At 51.2% G+C, this 17052-nt stretch overlaps 1 protein-coding gene across 1 annotated transcript in view; it reads right to left on the bottom strand.

Annotated features, from left to right (window-relative positions):
- Positions 1-896: 896 nt before the first annotated feature.
- The window catches only part of UBE2O (ubiquitin conjugating enzyme E2 O), a 62358-nt gene continuing 46202 nt past the window's right edge, over positions 897-17052 (bottom strand). Inside the window, exons 10-18 of the mRNA XM_071452650.1 lie at positions 14657-14811; positions 13654-13766; positions 12464-12589; positions 11377-11466; positions 8437-9094; positions 7447-7583; positions 6743-6946; positions 6024-6081; positions 897-4624 (exon numbers count right to left, since the gene is read on the bottom strand). Coding sequence (XP_071308751.1) covers positions 3903-4624; positions 6024-6081; positions 6743-6946; positions 7447-7583; positions 8437-9094; positions 11377-11466; positions 12464-12589; positions 13654-13766; positions 14657-14811 — 2263 coding nt within the window. The 3' untranslated portion in view covers positions 897-3902. The remainder of the gene's footprint in view (positions 4625-6023; positions 6082-6742; positions 6947-7446; positions 7584-8436; positions 9095-11376; positions 11467-12463; positions 12590-13653; positions 13767-14656; positions 14812-17052) is intronic.

Here is a 17052-nt window from a genome sequence, read left to right as displayed (position 1 = left end):
TAACTCTCTAACCCTGCTGCGCTGCTGGAGGCAGAGCCCATGGCAGGGGGTGCGCTCAGAGCTCTCGCTGTCTCTGTCACCGCGCACGGAGCAGCGGAGCGGAGCCGTTCAGGCTCACAGCCCCTGAAAGGCTCCCCGCAGGCTCCTCCCGGGATCCCGTGCGCCTCTCAGCTGCAGGTTGGCCAGGATCGCCCTCGCCCTCCCTTTCCCGGGTTTCACTTCGCAGCTCTGCCATCACCCATCTGCTTCCAAAACCTGCTCCTGGTGGAGAGCCCCCGGCCCTCCTCCCGCACAGCCCCTCGCTCCCGCACCGAGGGAGGGAGCAGAGGGTGCTGAGAACAACCCAGCACCCCGGGACACTGCCCGGGTCGGGCACTGGCAACTCGAGTGAATCCTGCAGGGAGGGCCCCCAGGGGGACAAAACCGAAGTCAGGACTCCCGAACTCCACATCACTGCTCCGGATTCCGGCAGCACCCAGCAGTGCTGTGTCCAGCCCCGTCCATCACACCCTCACCTGTGTGCTGAGGTGAGGGGCAGGGCAGAGCTCCCAGGGGCCTACAAAAGGTTTTCTTTTGCCTGAGTCTGGCCATGAGCAGTGGGGCCACCAGAGCCGTGCTGGGGCACGCACTGAGCAAGCACCAGGCACCAGCAAGGAGCACAGAAAACGAAAAACCCCAGCCTGAGAGATGCCCTCTGTACATCAGGGTCTTGGGGAAGAGTTTATGGAGAGCCACAGAGCAGCCCCTCCCTGCCAGACCTGCCTGGATCCCTCTGGACTCACCAGCCTTGGCTTCTGCCAGCGGGATGAGGCTGGCACAGGGATGAGCTGGAGAGGGGCAAGTGCCAGGAGAGTGACAGGAGGTGATGGGGGAAAGAAAGAGACAACTCACAGGTCTACTCACAGAGGCAAAATTTAATGGCAAGTCATCTTCCCTCCTTTATTACACCTTGGTTAGCCAAACAAAAAAAAATCTGCAGGTAAAAAAAGTTTTAATGGTCACACAGCACTTTATACATATATCATAAGCAACCAAGCATCCACATCTGCACGTGAACGACACACCTCTAAGCATGGCCTCAATAGTCAGGTTTGTTTTTTTTATTCATTAAATACTGTACAGAATCAAGGCTACAAACTGATTTTGTAATGCTTCTTCCCCCTCCCCAGCACTTAAAACAGTTACAGGCTGCTCTCATTTGTACATCACACAGTCGTGTAGCCAGTTTTAAGGCTAACAATATGCATCATGCTTTGGCTTTTTTTGTGTGTTTTTAATTTTTTTTTAAGGTTTTAGCCTTTTAAATTTTGTTACCCTTAAATATTACATACATACACAAAAAATTACATAGCTGCAGTGTGCTCACCACCAACCTCATCACCCAGGAGCTTCACATTATCAAAAGCTTTAGAAAATTTGTAAACCTCTGTGCACGCTTGGGTTTGGGACAGCTGCAGAGAGCGAGCGGTGCTGGGGGAAGCAGTGTCCCCTTCCAGAAGGCCAACATCCACCTCCTCAGAGGGAGCCCAGCCTGTGCAAAAGCTCTTGTGTAGGATCAGAGACTTTTTGGGCAAAGGGGAGGACGTGGTGCCTGCCCTGTGAGATGAGAGCTGCAAAGTAAAGGAGGGGAAAAGGGGAAGTCAACAGCTCCTCCATCCCCAGTGGGTTTCTCCCTCCCTCCCTCTATCCCTGGTGCTGTGGGTCATGGGGCAGCCACAGCCTGGCTCTGGGGACAGAGGGTGTCAAGTGTCTGCATCACAAACTGTGCTTGTGCCTGGAATCAGCCTCTGCCTGTTCTTCCCCTGCCCTGGAGCAGTGGCCTCCCCTCTTGTCCCCAGCCCTCCGAGACACTCAGTGCTCTGCTCAAAGGGATCCATTCACTCCTGATCTGGCCGTGGTTACAGCTCCAGCCTGCCCTGCCCACGGCTCCCAGCACCTTTCTGCTCCCCAAATCGGCACCTGCCCAACTTCCTCACCTGCCAGGGAGGGCTCCTGGAGCAGGGCTGGAGCTGCTGCAGATGATGCACCCACAGAGCAGTGGCTGGAGAGCTCTGCAGCCCAGGTCTTCATCACAGCCAAACCCTGCATCCTCTGGAGCACCAGGAGAAGGATTTGTCTTCCAAAACCCCAGTGGTAGATGGGGACATGAGAAGGGCTTTGTGCAGCCAGCCCCTGGCTCAGGAGCATCATGGGGGCAGCAGGAAAGCACAGGGAGCTGAGGCTGGGGGCAAGGGGGGTGGATTTGGGCTGTTGGGTGCAGCCCTTGGTGTTTCTGGAGCAACAACACATTTGGATTCTCCTGCTGTTCTCCATTTATAACTGCAGCCACAGTGAGCAAGAGCAAAAACAAAGGAGAGCTTTGGCTCCATCCTTACCTCTGGCAGAGCCACCTGCTCAGCCTGACTCCTCCCTGGGCAGCCTGGCACCGCTGTGCAGCTGGAAGGACTCTCCCTGCCAGACCATGCTCCCCATGGTGCCACGTGGGTGCCTCTCCAGTGCCTGAGCACTGGGCAAAGGCAGCAGGGCTGGAGTGTGACTGCCCAGCTCCAAGTGAGGGTGTGTGCAGGCTGGACCAGAGGCCTCAGGAAGGGGACTTGACCAGGGGACTGGCAAAACACTGTCTCAAAGTGCTCATGGTCACCAGCGTGGGCTGTGAAACACAGGCTGCCCCCAGCAGGTGTTTCCCTGAGTGTCCAGCAGCACCGTGGCTGGGAGCAGGGATGGGAGGTGCTGTGCCCATAGTGCTGCTGGCCACAACCAGGCCACCATGGGAAGCAGCTGGCAAGGGAAGAAGCTGATAACAGCCCAAAACAGCTGCTGTAACAGCACAGGAACCAGCACAAACTGGTGCTGCCACAACAGGGCCTGGCCATGACATGGCTCCCCTGGGGTGACCCTGGCTCCCACGGCTCCTGAGCACTCGTGTGCAGCTGGAGGAGGGAGCAGCAGCCACACCAGGCTCATCCAGACCTACAACAGCCCCCAGGGTCACCCGCTGCTGCCTGCCCGGGTGAGGCCGGGATCCAGGCTGGGTGTAGTGCTGTGTGACAGCCACGATGGCTGGAACAAAAGATACCTAAGCAAGTAACAAGGGCAGAACCCTGAATCCCATGTATTTCTAGAAGACAGGCATGCATGGTGGGGAAAGGGAAGTTTGCCTCACTCTGGAGAAAAAGAAGTGGGGATGGCTAGACTTGCCTCCAGGAGACTGACCTGGAAGTTGCAGAACTGCATGGAAAGTTTGCAGCACTCCCAGGGCAGCACAAGTGCCAGTGCAGAGCTCTGGCCCTGCCTACCAATCCTGACTGGAAGAACCTTGTAGCTATGGGTGAACAACTAAGACTAGAGCAACTCCGTATGGTGTAGACAACTCCAATGCAAACACAATCCAATGTCTAAGTACAGATAAGCTGGGGTAGACTTCATAGAACCCATGGGAACGCTGAGAAAAAGAAAAGACTGGGAGGGCATTGCCCTTCATTTCCAGAAACTACAGCAATCCCTTCTCCTGGCTGGAACCCCACCAGAACAAACTGCTGGGTGTAGCGCTGGGTGGGAAGAGTCCTTGCGTGGAAAGGTGCCCCAAGATGAAAGTGCAGAGGGAACGTGGCTGCAAGACTGCTTCTGTGCAGGTCTCAAATCTTACCATTGCAGGGTCAAACTTGCAAGAAGAGCACGTACATGGGACAGGGGGAAGGAAGAGGGGTTGGGGGAAAAGAGTTATTCATGCTTAAACAACCTTTCCTCAGAGGAGCAGTCAGGCCTACCACCTTCTTTGGAACAAATCAAGCTGAGGAAGAAAAGCTGGAAGGAGAAGCCAGTTGATTGATAACAGCATTTGCCAATTTACTTTCTGCTGCTTTCCCTTCTCCCCTGCACCTGCCTGTCCCTAACCTGATGGTTTATTTGTCCTCTGTCCACTCTGGGATGTTGGCCCCTGCTAAGGCAGCCCGGTACTGCTGCAAGACACCGCGGATGCTTTTAATGAACCCCTTGGACAAAGGGAAGAGGGGAAACCCGATATCAGGGTAACCGCTCTTCTCCGGCAGGAAACTCCTGTAGCTCTTTCTCCTTTTCTTTGGTTTCACGCTGGGCTGCGAGGCAGAGTCCTGGGCAGCCTTCCCCTCGTCCGTTCGGTCTCTGGCCAGGTCCCCCCTGGCTTGGCCCGTGCTCTCCGAGTCTGAGTACTGTTGGAGGTCGCCGGCGTCGGGCGTCTCGTCCGGCTCCTCCTTCGCGTCCAGCGCCGAGTCGGACAGTTCAGCACCCCCGCCCTGCTCCGAGCTGCCCTCGGCCAGCGCCCCCGCCGTGTCCCCGGGGCTCTCTGCGCACAGGAGGGCGGCAGAATCCGCCCCGTTGGCCTGTTCGTGGCTGCGCTCCACCAGCTCGTTGGTCTCCAGCCAGGACTCGATGCGGGACACCAGGCGCCAGCCGTGGCAGCGGAAATGCTCCCGGATCTCGTGCTCGAAGACCTCGACGGGCCGGCGCAGCAGCTGCATCATGGACTGCACCACGCGGATCAGCGTCATCTCGTTGTAGCAGCGGCTGTTCTCGTAGCCCTCCTGCAGCCCCCGGTCGCTGTCGAAGCCAGCCTCGTTGTAGTAGGGCTCGTTCACCAGGATGAGACCTGCGGGAGAGCGGGCAGCGAGGGGTTAAAGCAGGAACATCATCGCCCTCCCCTGCCAGTCTGCTCCTGCCAAGAGGGTCGGGCACAGGCCAGGCTGAACCCCCAGAAGCTGAAGGATGCAAAGGTCTGGTGTGATGTGGTAGGGAGTGGCATCCACGTTCCTTGGCTGGCAAGAACAGCCCTCTGCCAGCACAATGCAGAGGGCACACAACAGCAGAGGAGTTCAAAAGGGCAGGAAGGGAGAGGTTTCACAGCTCCTTTCACTTCCCTCCTGCAGAAAACCCCACAAACACAACAAAAGCTTTTATTTTCCTCCTCCTCTAAATCAGAACAAAGGCCAGACTGCATCAACAGGATTTGAGCTGGCCAGGTTCTGCTCTATCCAGCAGAGTCCCACCAGCCATTACAGTTCTGAGACACAGAAGACTGTGACAAGTCACCTTTACCAAGATTTCTCCTGCTTACTTCTGGTCTAATGAAATTACAGGTATGTAGCAATAGCCCCAGCACTGCCAGGCTGCTGGCAGCCTGCCACAAGTTGCATTAGAGCTGGGGAGATCATGTGTCCCTCAAACCCTGGGCAGCACGAGAGGAGATTTTCCCCTAACACCAAGTTGCTCCAGTAAAACATTTAGTATTTAATTTTCTAAATTTGGATCCTTGGCTTTGGAAACGAGAAAAAGCTTTTATTGTGGTGTCCTTCCCCCACAGGAGGATACAGGTGGACTGTGGGAGTTCAGAGGAGCAGGAGCTGCCTCCAGCCAGCAGGAACCCTTGCTCTGTGTCAAAGGTTTCTCATCACATGCCTGAGCTCCCTGCACAGAAAGTCACCCAGGAGGAATTTATGTGATTTAGTGTGTCTGCTCCCAAACTGGATGGGGCAGAGCAAAGCCCCATGGCAGGAAGCCCTGGGGCTCGTCTAGGCACACCCCTGATTATTCTCTGCTTTGGTAGGAGCATAAACACCAGCATCATGTGCAAAACATGTCCCAAGTAGAATGGGCGGGTGACTCAGTGGGGATAAAAAAAAGTCCTGCAAACGAGGCCCAGTTTGGCAACTTCAACTAACTTTGGTAACAGGCTGAGGACACGGTGGTTCACCTCTGTCAGCTCACAGTAACAAGCAGACAACTCTGTGCTTGGCTGCTGCAGTGAGAAAAGGGAAAGCATTGTGTCAGAGCCCTGGGATGCAGCCAGAACTCTGGGCATGGGAAGAGCTGGCACCTGTTTCCACTGCTCAAGCAGAGAGATAAGGACACTGCTTTGTCCAGCAAGGTGAGACCAAAAGGCAGCACTAACCCAAATGGGGTGGCAGATCCCAATTGTGTGCCCCCCATAAATCAACATCCCTTCCTCCCTCTGCCTTTTCCTGTCCCACAGGCTTGGCAGGAGCATTTACCTTGGATGGAGATGAGTACTTGAAGGAGACTGGATTTACTGGTCCACCTTTCTGTCCCCTGAAATGCAAACACAAATATGCTAAAGGGCTGGAGCACCATCAGTTTGCTCTGTGACTACTGTCAGATGAAGTGAGGCCCCAGCTGCTCTGCATTCCTGTTGCTGACATCCTGTGGCTCACGGCAGGAACAAGGAACTGACTCCACGAGCACATGATGTGCTGGTGTCCCATCTCAACAACACATCTCTCCGTTATTTTTTTACCAGCACCACACCCCCTCAGGCCAGTTCCGTCTGGAACTGTGTAAACTTACACACCAGCCATCAGTTCCAAACCCTTCCCAGCTGCCCTGTCCTGCTCAAAACCTATTTCCCTGGCTCTGCTTATTCCAAGTCTCCATCTGGACTTTGTACCACATGATTTGTCCACAGTATGGAAGACAGAGCCCTAACCCACAGGCACACCCCCTGCTGGTGTTGGCATCTCTGCTATGGCTGGACTGACCACAGACTTCTCATTGAGGAGAGACAGTTGAGCCAAATACAGCCCCAGAAAAAGCCAAACTACACCAGCTATCTGCTCCAGATGCCCAAAGCCCAAGCCACTCCAGCTCAAACACCACCCAGAGAGAATCACCCAGGTCTGGTAGGAAGTGACTTGTTCCAAAAGCAGCCCAGCACAAGCCCTGCTCCCCAGAGCCAGGTGGAGGACAGCATTACCTTGCCTATCCAGGTCCCCAGGAGGCTGACACACACTTTGCCATTGTCGTAGAGGTTGGGATTCAGCCTCCCACTGCACTGGGAGAGGTAGCGGAAGAGAGGCGGGACAGCGGGGTAGATGTTGGGGAGCTGGATATCGAAGAGGAAGAGGCCATCTTCATAGGGTGTGCGTGTGGGCCCTTTGATAAGTGCTGAGAAGAGATCCTGTGGAGAGAGGCAGGAGGTCAGGACTGGGAAACACCCTCTTACCCTGGCAGAGCTGTATTTACACAGAGGGAGAGTGGGGATGTGATTGACTTGGCCCTTTCAAGTGTCAGGTCAAGCAACACATCTCATGGCACCTTCCCCTGCCAGAAGTTGCACCCTGAGAGCAAAGTGAACATTTGCAACTGAAGCAGGGCTTCGAGGAAGGCCAAAAATCCCAAATTTACTCCCTGCTGACACAGCCCCTTGCTGGCTGTCTTCCCACTCAGCACCCAGAACAGGCTCCCTGCAATCAGCAGCTCTTTTTTTGCCACCTTGACTCAGTGAATGCAAAAGCAGCAAAAGCAGCCATTTTGGGTAATTACAGCCCTGTTTCACATGATGCACACATTCCTGTGGCTCTAATGCAAAGGATTAGGGCTAAGCAGGGAATTGCAAAGACAGGGATCTGGATGCTGAGCCCAGCACCAGCACAGAGGCATCTGAGAGCAGGCACTTGCCATTCGATCCTCGAAGGTTTTCACCATGATGCCATCGGGCAGGGAGGTGGCCAGCAGAGCCATCTCCTTCCGCACGGTGCTGAAGAACTTCTTGGCTTCTGGGGGCTGGAACTCCATTTTCTTGAAGGCATGGGAATCTGTGGGACAAAGAAGACAACAATTACAGCCTGCCTTTAGAAACTGCCACAGGTTCCTCATGAAGGCAAATCTACCCATGTGTAATATGCATCAAGTGGAAGAGAGGAGTTAACTTGCTTTGGTGCTGAGCCAGGAGGCAGGAGAGATGATTTCCCACACAGTGCAGCAACCACAACCTGCATCTCCTGTTCTCACTGTCCCACACAACGCTGTCCTCTGTGGCCCAGCGAGGAAACTTGTCCCACAGAACAATGGCCCTGCCAAAACCAACACAGCTCCCCACTTCCCCTTGCCCACACCTGCAGCTTCACAACAGTCTGGCCACCTTTCCCGCCCAGGCTGGAGCACCTTGGGCTCCACTGTCACCAATGTTCCCCACAGCCAGATGCTTTTTTATTCCTGGCCACTAACACTGGCGCCAGTGAATAAAGACAGCCACTCACCAAGGAGACCCAGCACAAGAACACCAGCTGGTTTTGTTTTGCTTCTCAACCAATTCAGCCTTGAAAAAAAAGCCTGAACAAACCCTGCAACTTGCAAGGAAATGTCTGCAATGGAAAGCAACTGATGTCTGCAGCCCTCCAATGTTAGTCACCACCCTGGGAAAGAGGGAAGCACACTTCTGAGGTTTGGGAAGGTGCAAGAGTGCCTAGAGTTGCTATCTAAAAGCCATGTTTAGGTCCCAGAACACACTGTGCTACAGAAGTTGGCTTAATTTCTCTTCTCTAGTTAATGAGCTATGAAAAGGACTAAGAAGATGAGAGGATACAGAATCCAAAAGGTTTGAGGCAAAGGTTTTGGATAAAGAAACACTGCAGGAGAGCAATGAAGGACCAGGTATCCCACACTCACCTGGAGCATATTCCAACACAGAGAACACTTCTCCCTTGGCACTGGTGAAGGTGACTCCAGGCTTCCCTCCACTCTGCTGGCAGAGCACTGGTGTCTCACTGGGCCACTCTGACCTCACTGGTGTCTGTGCCTCTGCTTTTTCTTCCTTCTTCTCTGTCTCTACCATGGCTTCCATCTTTTCCTCCTCAGCAATAGCCACATTATCCAAGGTCTTCTTTAGATTTTCCTGCAGCTTTTTAATATCGTCCAAGAACTTCTTTTCTCGAGTGGGTTTTTCCAGTTCCACAGTTGGGGAGGTGGGAGAGCCAGTCAGCAGCTGCTCCACAGTCATATTTTTCAGGCTTTCCAAGATCTTGATGGCCTCCTTTAGTTCCCGGAAGCTCTTTGGGGCTCCATCCTTGCCAGCTTTTTCTGTAGCAAGATCTGCAACTGCCATAGCCACAGCTCCTTGGACTTGTTCTTCTACTTTTTTCACCTCCTCTGCTGCTGGTTCCTCAGGCTCAAAGTCCTCAATTTTTGGGTGGTCATCTTCCATGAGGCCATTATCTGTCTCCCAGCTGTCACTTTCATCCTCCCACTCTGAGGATGCCCCACTGGTGCTGCCATCAACAGAATCATAGTCTGACTCCTCAATTTCTGATTCAATATTGTACAAGTGCTAAAGGAGAACAGAGTTACATGACACTTAGGCTGAAGCACAGTTTTAGTTGTTTTTAATAGTAAGTAAAAGGAGTTTCCATTTGGATTTGTTTGGGCTGTTTAAACCCATTCCATCTATACTGGCACAGATTATGAAACCACACAGTCCCATCCTCCACTTTTCCAACTGTGGCACTGGGGGTAAAACTAGGGCAAGTTCTAGATGGGCTGCAGTCCTCCCACTGTCTGGGATCCAGCCCTGGAGAGCAGGCAGGTGCCCCACAGCTCCCTGGATGCCCCAGGGTTTCAGAGCACAGAGCTCAGAAGGTATTTGGTATCATGTGAGGAGTTGGTATTTCTGGTCCTGCTTCTGCACCAGCAACTGTGTTGGCACAGAGCCCTGGTTTGGCTGCCTCCACACTCTGTCCTTCCACAGAGACAATGCTGGAACCAGGAACACATTCCTGTAGCAGCTCTCCTCTCCTGTGGCACACAATATTTGCCAAGAGAGCCTTGCTAGACTGCTTTAGCTGTTATATGTGGCTACTGCTTAAAATTCAGCTGGGACAATGGAGCCTCACCCAAGTTGCTGAATAAGCTCTTATATAAAATGCTCTCTTCCCTCTCACTACTGGAAGCTGAACACATCCCCACTTCATCCAGCCTCACCTCCTACCACTTGCTTTTGCACATGCTACGTCTCAGGAGGTCTCTCTGCAGAGGTTTACAGAGCTCCTCCAGCTTTAAGCACCAACACTGAATCAGGGGAGCAAGAACACCTTTTCAGGGTTGTGTTTGCAGTGACAAGATGGGAGCATTTTATCCACATCTTCTGATATTTGAGTGACAGCCCAAGAATCCTCTTAATCTTGCAGGATACAACCCCAGAGGCTAAAGCACAGGGACCCTCAGTCATCTTGTCAAAGCCTTTAACTGAACCAGCACTGTTGAGCCAGTCCTGTGCCACCCAGAGACAGGCAGCCAGCAGAGGTTAGCTGGGTTCAACACAAGTGACTGCAGGCACGAAAAGCCATCAAAACTCACTGCCCTCAAAGCTAATCCAAATCTGAGTTGGAAAGTTAATTAGCCTGTTATGCCATCTTTATTTTTAGAGCTGTGAAAAAGCACCCAGACAGCTCATCTCTGGGCACATGGTCAGGCATTGATAAATCATGGTTTTACCAACTGATAATTCATGCTCCTGACATTTCCCTAACTCCCATAATTACGCAGAGGAGCAGAATCGAAGGGACTGGCGTGACACAGCAGGAGCTGCTGCAGAGCCCCAGCACTGCAGTGTGAGAACAGCCCTTTGTGGAGCAGGCATCAGACCTCTGATTGTGCCTGTGATCCAAGCACATGTGACAACGGGGAAGGGAGACAGCAGTCTGCTTTGTACGCCCCAGTCCACTGCCACAGTGCAGGCATTGACTATTCTACTGTAATTAATGCAGAGCTGCTTGGTTTAAAAAGAGATCTTGCTCAAGTACATTGTACTTGCTAAGGCATCTCTGCAGTGGAGGCAGTGGCTGCTCTGTCAGTGACAGAATGGACTCTACAGATGTAGGTTGTCTTGTATCTTTAGGCTGTCTGCCTTCATTCCAGGCAACAAGGAGAGAAGACATGGGATGAAACTGTATGGGGAGTAGCAAGTATGAGTACAAGACATTACAACAAAAGCCTTAAAAGAATCCCAGACAAATCAGCAGAGTGCAGTGGATTAGCAGCGTGGCTGTATCTGTATTTTTCAGCTTGCATTCAACCCTTTCCCTCCCTGCCTGGACTAAGATTTGAGTCTGATCTCTAGGTTAGCTAAGGTGACAATTTGTGGCTCTGGCCCAGCTTCTGGAGGAGTTTCTTTAGTGAAAACCCCACTATGGTGGCATTTCACAAGAGAGACAGAACATGCAATAGTCTTTTGGCAGTGCCCTGGTTGGGCAATGCACTAACCTGGGCTCCAGTCAGAACCAATGATCCCTGAGCTCTGCCAAGCTCCAGGTGCCTGAGGCCAGGAGCAGGGCTGTGGGCAGAGCTGGGAGGCACTTGTGAAGGCAAAAAGAGCCTGTCCAGGCTTTCCTAATCACCAGATTAGAGAGCAGTTATGACCAACTAGTTGCCTCCTGACAAAAGGATTTTCCTGTGATAACAGAATTGGGAAGTCACCCTTGCATATAGGACTGCACCAATCAACAGAGCAAGAGTCCCTTACCCAGTGAATCTCTCTACACACAGGACTTAAATCCACATCTTGTCACTCAGCTAAGAATTATGGTGATATTGGGAGCTGGAACAGGACCTCACCTGAGGCAGAATGATAGTCTTGGAATTGTCAGCCCACACCACTTCCACCTTGCTGCTGACATCCACGCGAGCCACCTGTCCGACCGAGGGCTGTGGAGACAAGAGTGGTTTGTCAGTCCCTTTTCTTCCCCAGGCACTTCAGTGCAGAGCAGGAAGGATTTGAGAAACACATTCCCCAGCTGGAGAACCACCTAGAGCAACACCTGCATCCTACATACAGAAACCACACAACTCTGCCATGGAGGGGGGAGAACTCTTCTCCACAAGGAGCAGGAGTGCTGGTCTGGCAGGAGATCCTGATCTTTGACAGGACCAGCAGCCTTTCAGTGCCAGCAAGGGACAGGTCCTCCATGGAATGGGGGTGCCCTCTAGTGGGGTGCCCTCAGCTCCCCCAACACCCAGCACCAGGGGCTCCTCAGAGAGCACAGGCATGAATAAACAAGCCACAGTCTTGCAGGGTGTGCAGGCAAGGAGCACCTCGCCCTGCAGCAGGTTATTTAGGTCAGCTGAGCAGGCTGGGATGTGTTTTGTGCTGTAAGAGCCACACTACACCTTTTAACACTTTTTTAGGGCAGCAGGCTCAAAAGCTGGAGGTCTCTCCAGAGGTGTTTTGTCTACAATATAAATTGTTCCTTCCTCCCCCAAGGAAATCAATCAGCTCAACAAAATTTACATGAACATAGCTCAGTCACCAGAGGTGAACCCCAGTCTTCTGTTGCCAAGTGGAACATGACAAATCCACCTCATGGTTGCTCAGGAGCCCACAGAATATCCTTTTATTACAAGTTAGTCTGAAATCCTAAGCAAGAGTTCTATGTAAAGCCCTCAGGCATATGTTCAGTCCTTGTCTCAGCTTCACTCTTGCTCTGCTGCAGACTGTCATCAAGGTCAAAGCATTTCAAGGTTGCATCTCCACCAGACAGAGCTCTGATGTGTTACTCATGACAGCAGGGGACACCAATACAAAATCAGGAAGCTAGGGAGTTTATTTAGGATGCCAATGCAGGGTCTAACATCTTCCTATCAACCTTTCCAAGTGCCTCCACCAACACCTGGAGACACCGTGGCCGCAGTGGCCAGGACCCACCTCGTCCTCCTTGGCCGCGGCTCCGTCGGAGTTGCCGATGCGGATGACGATGTCGGTGGTGCGGAAGCGGAAGTCGGGGTGGTCGGCGATGTCGTAGACGCTCACGTCCTCCTCCTCCCCGATCAGCTGCAGCCAGACACAGCCACACGTCAGCCCCACCAGGCTGCACTGACCCCCAGAACACACCTTCAGCCCTCCAAAGCACTTGGTGTTTTGTTTGATCCCTTTTCAGCCTGCAAGGGGCTGCTGCTGTCCCTCTTGTCGCCTCATCCAGTGGATCAAGGCACAACAATGAAAGGAAGCAGATATTCTGTCTCATCTGCTCAGCCTCACTTGTACCTCAGGGTTCACATCACCATGACGAGGAGATGTGCAGCCACAGTGTTTTATTCCCTTCTGAACACCCAGATTTCTCAAAGCAGTTCACTGGGGCCCAAAGGGCAAGAACTTACTTTTGAAATTATCCAATGCAACAGGAAGTATATGACAAAAAAACCCTGTAATTTAATGGGAAACATCTTTCCTTTGATTTCTCCTGGAGAAAGAGAGCTAGGATCTCATGAATTATGAGAAATAAGTGAAGCACAACCCTTGGCCAGACATGTTCTGCTTCTGCATGTGAAGAGCCCTGCTCAGTTATGACAATGTGCTCTGGCAGGCCAAGACAAAGGAGTGTCGAGGCCCCCTCTCATCTCCAAGATGCCCCCTTCTGCATCGTGATAGACTACAGTGTATCAAGACTGGAAAATACAGCATTCCTACAAATCCCAAGAAAAAGGTTAACTATGGGCAATACTACCTGGCAGAGGCAAACAACAACATGCAATACATTGATCCTATTTCTAGGAACCATGCAAAGACATGGGGAGGAAAAATTCTTATAGTGAACTCAAGAAATCAATTGTCTGTGACAACTTTAGCAAAAATCTTTATCCATACCAGAACCTGATGATGCCATGGGATGTAAATTATCTGCCTGATCTTTGCCACCTCACAGGCATCTACAAATATGAAGTGATATCACCTCTAGCTAAGTCTCCCAGGCCCATAAGCATTGTTCCCTTCCTCAAGGACACACAATCAATGCAGAGCTGATTTCCAGGCTTATCTGTGTTTATCTGTTAGGCTTGTGTTATTTTGTGGCTGCTTTCTCTTAGCTGATTGTGGCAGGCCCTGGCTCCTGCACTTACCTCCACATCATCTCCACTGGGTTTCAGCTTGAACCACTTCACCACACAGGTACGGCCGATGTGGTCCCCAGACTGCACCACTCCATACAACCCAGGGTCCTGGGAGCTCTGGGCTTTTGGTCACAATGGTAGGGAAGAAAACAGACAAATCAGGCAAAGGAGCAGAGACTTTGCTCAGTGACTGAGGCTGTCAGCTCCTGGGCTCTCATGGCTAAAGCCTTCCACTTGTGAATGGCATGAGGAAAAACACTTCTTCCTACACAGTGAGAATTGTTGCCAAACTAGAATGGTAGAGCTGGAACTGACGGGTAACTTTAGTTTCCACAGACTACGTGTTACCCAGAAGACCAGTCAGACATTACTCATCACAAATGGCCACATAAAATAGCCTCTATTTATGCTAAGCCACTTTCCTGCTTCCCAACCTGAGTGTCTTCTGGTCCCCACTGCTGAGGGCCTACCCTTGCTAGAGAAGGAGCTGAGAGCCAGATGGCTTCATCAATATTTCATATCCAAAAGCTGTAAGTCTCCTTGAACTTGTCCTGTGGCCCTCACTAGCATCACCAATTGGTTTGGTGAAGAAAAGGGATTGAAAAAGAGGCCTCTGGATCCCAAAACTCTCCATGAAAAAAACGTGAGGGTCATGCTAGATCAGCTGTACAGAGAAAATAGCCTGAGGTGAGCTGTTTGTTTCTCCCCTCACTCTGGGACAGAGCTCAGAGCTGCTGGGCCTTTCAAGGTGGGCAACTCCTGCTTTGCAGAAATACTGGAAATCTTAGTTTGTATCCTTGGTATTTATTCTTTCCACATCTCTCCTGTTGTCATAGTTCAACTTTGGTATGTAAATAATGATTCTCTGCTGCCATTCCCACCAAGTCAGCTGAGTCACTGCTGTCTCTGTCAGGTGCCCACCTCTAGTGAGCACCAACAGCTACAGAGGAAATTAGGGGATCCAAACTGAACAATACTTTGCAATTAAGAGCATTGCTCTGACACCCAATACCTCTTTTGTCCACCACAAAATCTCCAGGGCAGAACTCATTGTTGTCCAGGTGATGGACGGGGATCAGCTCGTTGGAGCGGATGTTTGTCTCCACGGTGCCATCCTGCCACATCACATCAGCTGAAGTCATTGTGGTCACCACTTCCACAGCAACCCTGGCAGCACAAAAAGGCAATGAGTCACCAAAGGGAACATCAAGGATCAAGATGGATCTCAGCAACACAAAGATACACGGATCAGCAGGCTGGGAAGCAAGTCAGGAAACCCCATGTGGAGCACATGGACACAGCTACACAGCAGCGTTGTTTTGATGGGCTCTCAACCCCTGCAGGAGTTACATTGCTGAAGGAGCACTGACTTTCCAGGGGGCTCCTGCTGAGTTCACTTTTATTCCTATGGAGGTGAATTAACATCTACTAGCACCACTTTCTGCCCCTGACAGGAGCTTCAAATAGTTTGAAGCTTGAGATCTTCTCCACTGGAGCACCTTCCAGCTCTGAGGAGTCTTTGAAACTAGAAGAACACATGAGTGGAAAGATAAATCATCACAGCCCTTCCAGAGAGAAAAAAAACACCAAAACAAAGGAAAGAGGCTACACATTGAATGTGAGTAAAGGAAAAGGATTTTGTTTAAAAGAGAAAAATGTCCTCCCCAGCTGTTCAAACACACATGTGTCTTTGCAGCTCAGAAATTAAACCCAAACACACCACAATGGACCACATGCTGGTTCTCTGCTGAGGGGCTTGACAGGGATGCTTGAGGAGGCAAAGTGCTTGGGGTAGGAGGGGCAGCCTAGCTGGACACTCTTCTAATGAGCCCTCCACTAATTTCATCTCTCCTACAGTACAGAACAAACCAAACCCCACACTGGCTTTAAATCTTCCCTTTACTTTGCTGGCCAGGTCTTCCAGAGTAACACAAGTGCTGGATTTATGTTGGTTTCAGAACCCAATCAGAATGAAGATACAATAGGCAAATACTGTTTGTCCCCAGCTGTTTGTCCCCAGCCTTGTTTTTATGAATGTCAGAGAAATATTTTTAAGTGGAAACAAGATGAAGTTTTTAGCAGGGCCAGTACTCAACAGCAGAAATTATCAGAGAAGGGTCTGTAACAGGCCAAGTGTGTGTGTGATACACAACAAGATGGTTTCTGGGGCACAAAGGACATGTCTGGGGGACATGTGCAGCTGAGGATGGCAGTGGAAAGGCTGTGCAAGGAAATGAGGCACTCTTGTCTGCAATGGTGGCTTTAAACAAAAATCAAGACGTGATGTTAATAAAAATCCTTGTATAACCTCACTAAAAGATATCCAGCTGTCTGTGTGCTGCACAGAGAGCTGCAGCAGGTCACCCACTGATGGCAAAGCCACATGCTGAGCTGGCCCCTGCAGCCAGACTGCCCAGGAGCTGACACACCACATGTGCATCACCGAGTGCAGGCAGCTCTGGCACTTGGCATTTCTCAGCAGTGCCTGGCAGAACATCTCTGATCACCAGAGAAACATCTCTGATTCCTCAGCACCCCAGAGGAATATTCCACAGCACTGGCCCCTCACACTGAGCTGTGCCCAGCTGCCCCATGTACCCTTCAGAGCACCAGCTGGGGGCTCTCAGTCTGTGCTGAAAAAGCCTCTAACTCCTACTCTGTGTCATGGTTATCTCTTTATCTCCTTGTATTGAGCTGTCCTGATCCAGCACTGGAATTTCTTGGGGCTGACACAGGGATTTCTCTCCTCTGCCTGGATGGTACAGGGAGCCACCAGGTGCCCTAGCTATGCTCTCCTTAGCAAAACCTTCAGTAAAACAGAGACACTCAGCGGGGGAGTGCGACATGAAGAGTGAACTGAGAATCCATTCCCAGGAACTCTCACACACTCCCATTTTTTTCTCACACTTGGATGCTGCTCTGCTGGGCTTTGTGACCTTCAAAGCTAATTTCTCCAGAACTTACAAGGACTACAAGAATCACTCACAGGCGAGGCTAAATACCTACAAAAAATGCCAATGAAGTTCGTGACATTCTCAAACTAGTGAATCTCTTGAATAACCTCTGATAATGTCACTTTCCTGGGAGAATTCTCACATGTTCTCTTGCATCAGTTGGTGCAGAATCTGTACACAACTAAGCAGCCCAGGGAAGCCTGCAGACAGGCAGGCCACTTGTCAGATGTCCTTCCATCCCATGAAAACAGTTTAAACGTTCCTAAGTTAAAGGCAAAAGCTGCTGACATCCAGTTTTATCTAGAAATGGGCAGATACATGCAGTGCTCCCTCCCTCAAGTTACTGAAATAAATTCCTCCAAGGCTCTCAAGGAGTGAGTGCAATTTATTAATTAAAAAAAAATTCTAATATTAAGATGTATACTGCTGGCAAAAATCACAGATCTCTGCAGAG

This window comes from Agelaius tricolor, unplaced genomic scaffold, assembly GCF_023055355.1.
Source record: "Agelaius tricolor isolate 1412-34295 unplaced genomic scaffold, bAgeTri1.0.p SCAF_35, whole genome shotgun sequence".
Lineage (NCBI taxonomy): Eukaryota > Metazoa > Chordata > Aves > Passeriformes > Icteridae > Agelaius > Agelaius tricolor.
The sequence above is the reverse complement of the archived record's forward strand: the minus strand, read 5'-3'. Positions and strand labels throughout refer to the sequence as shown.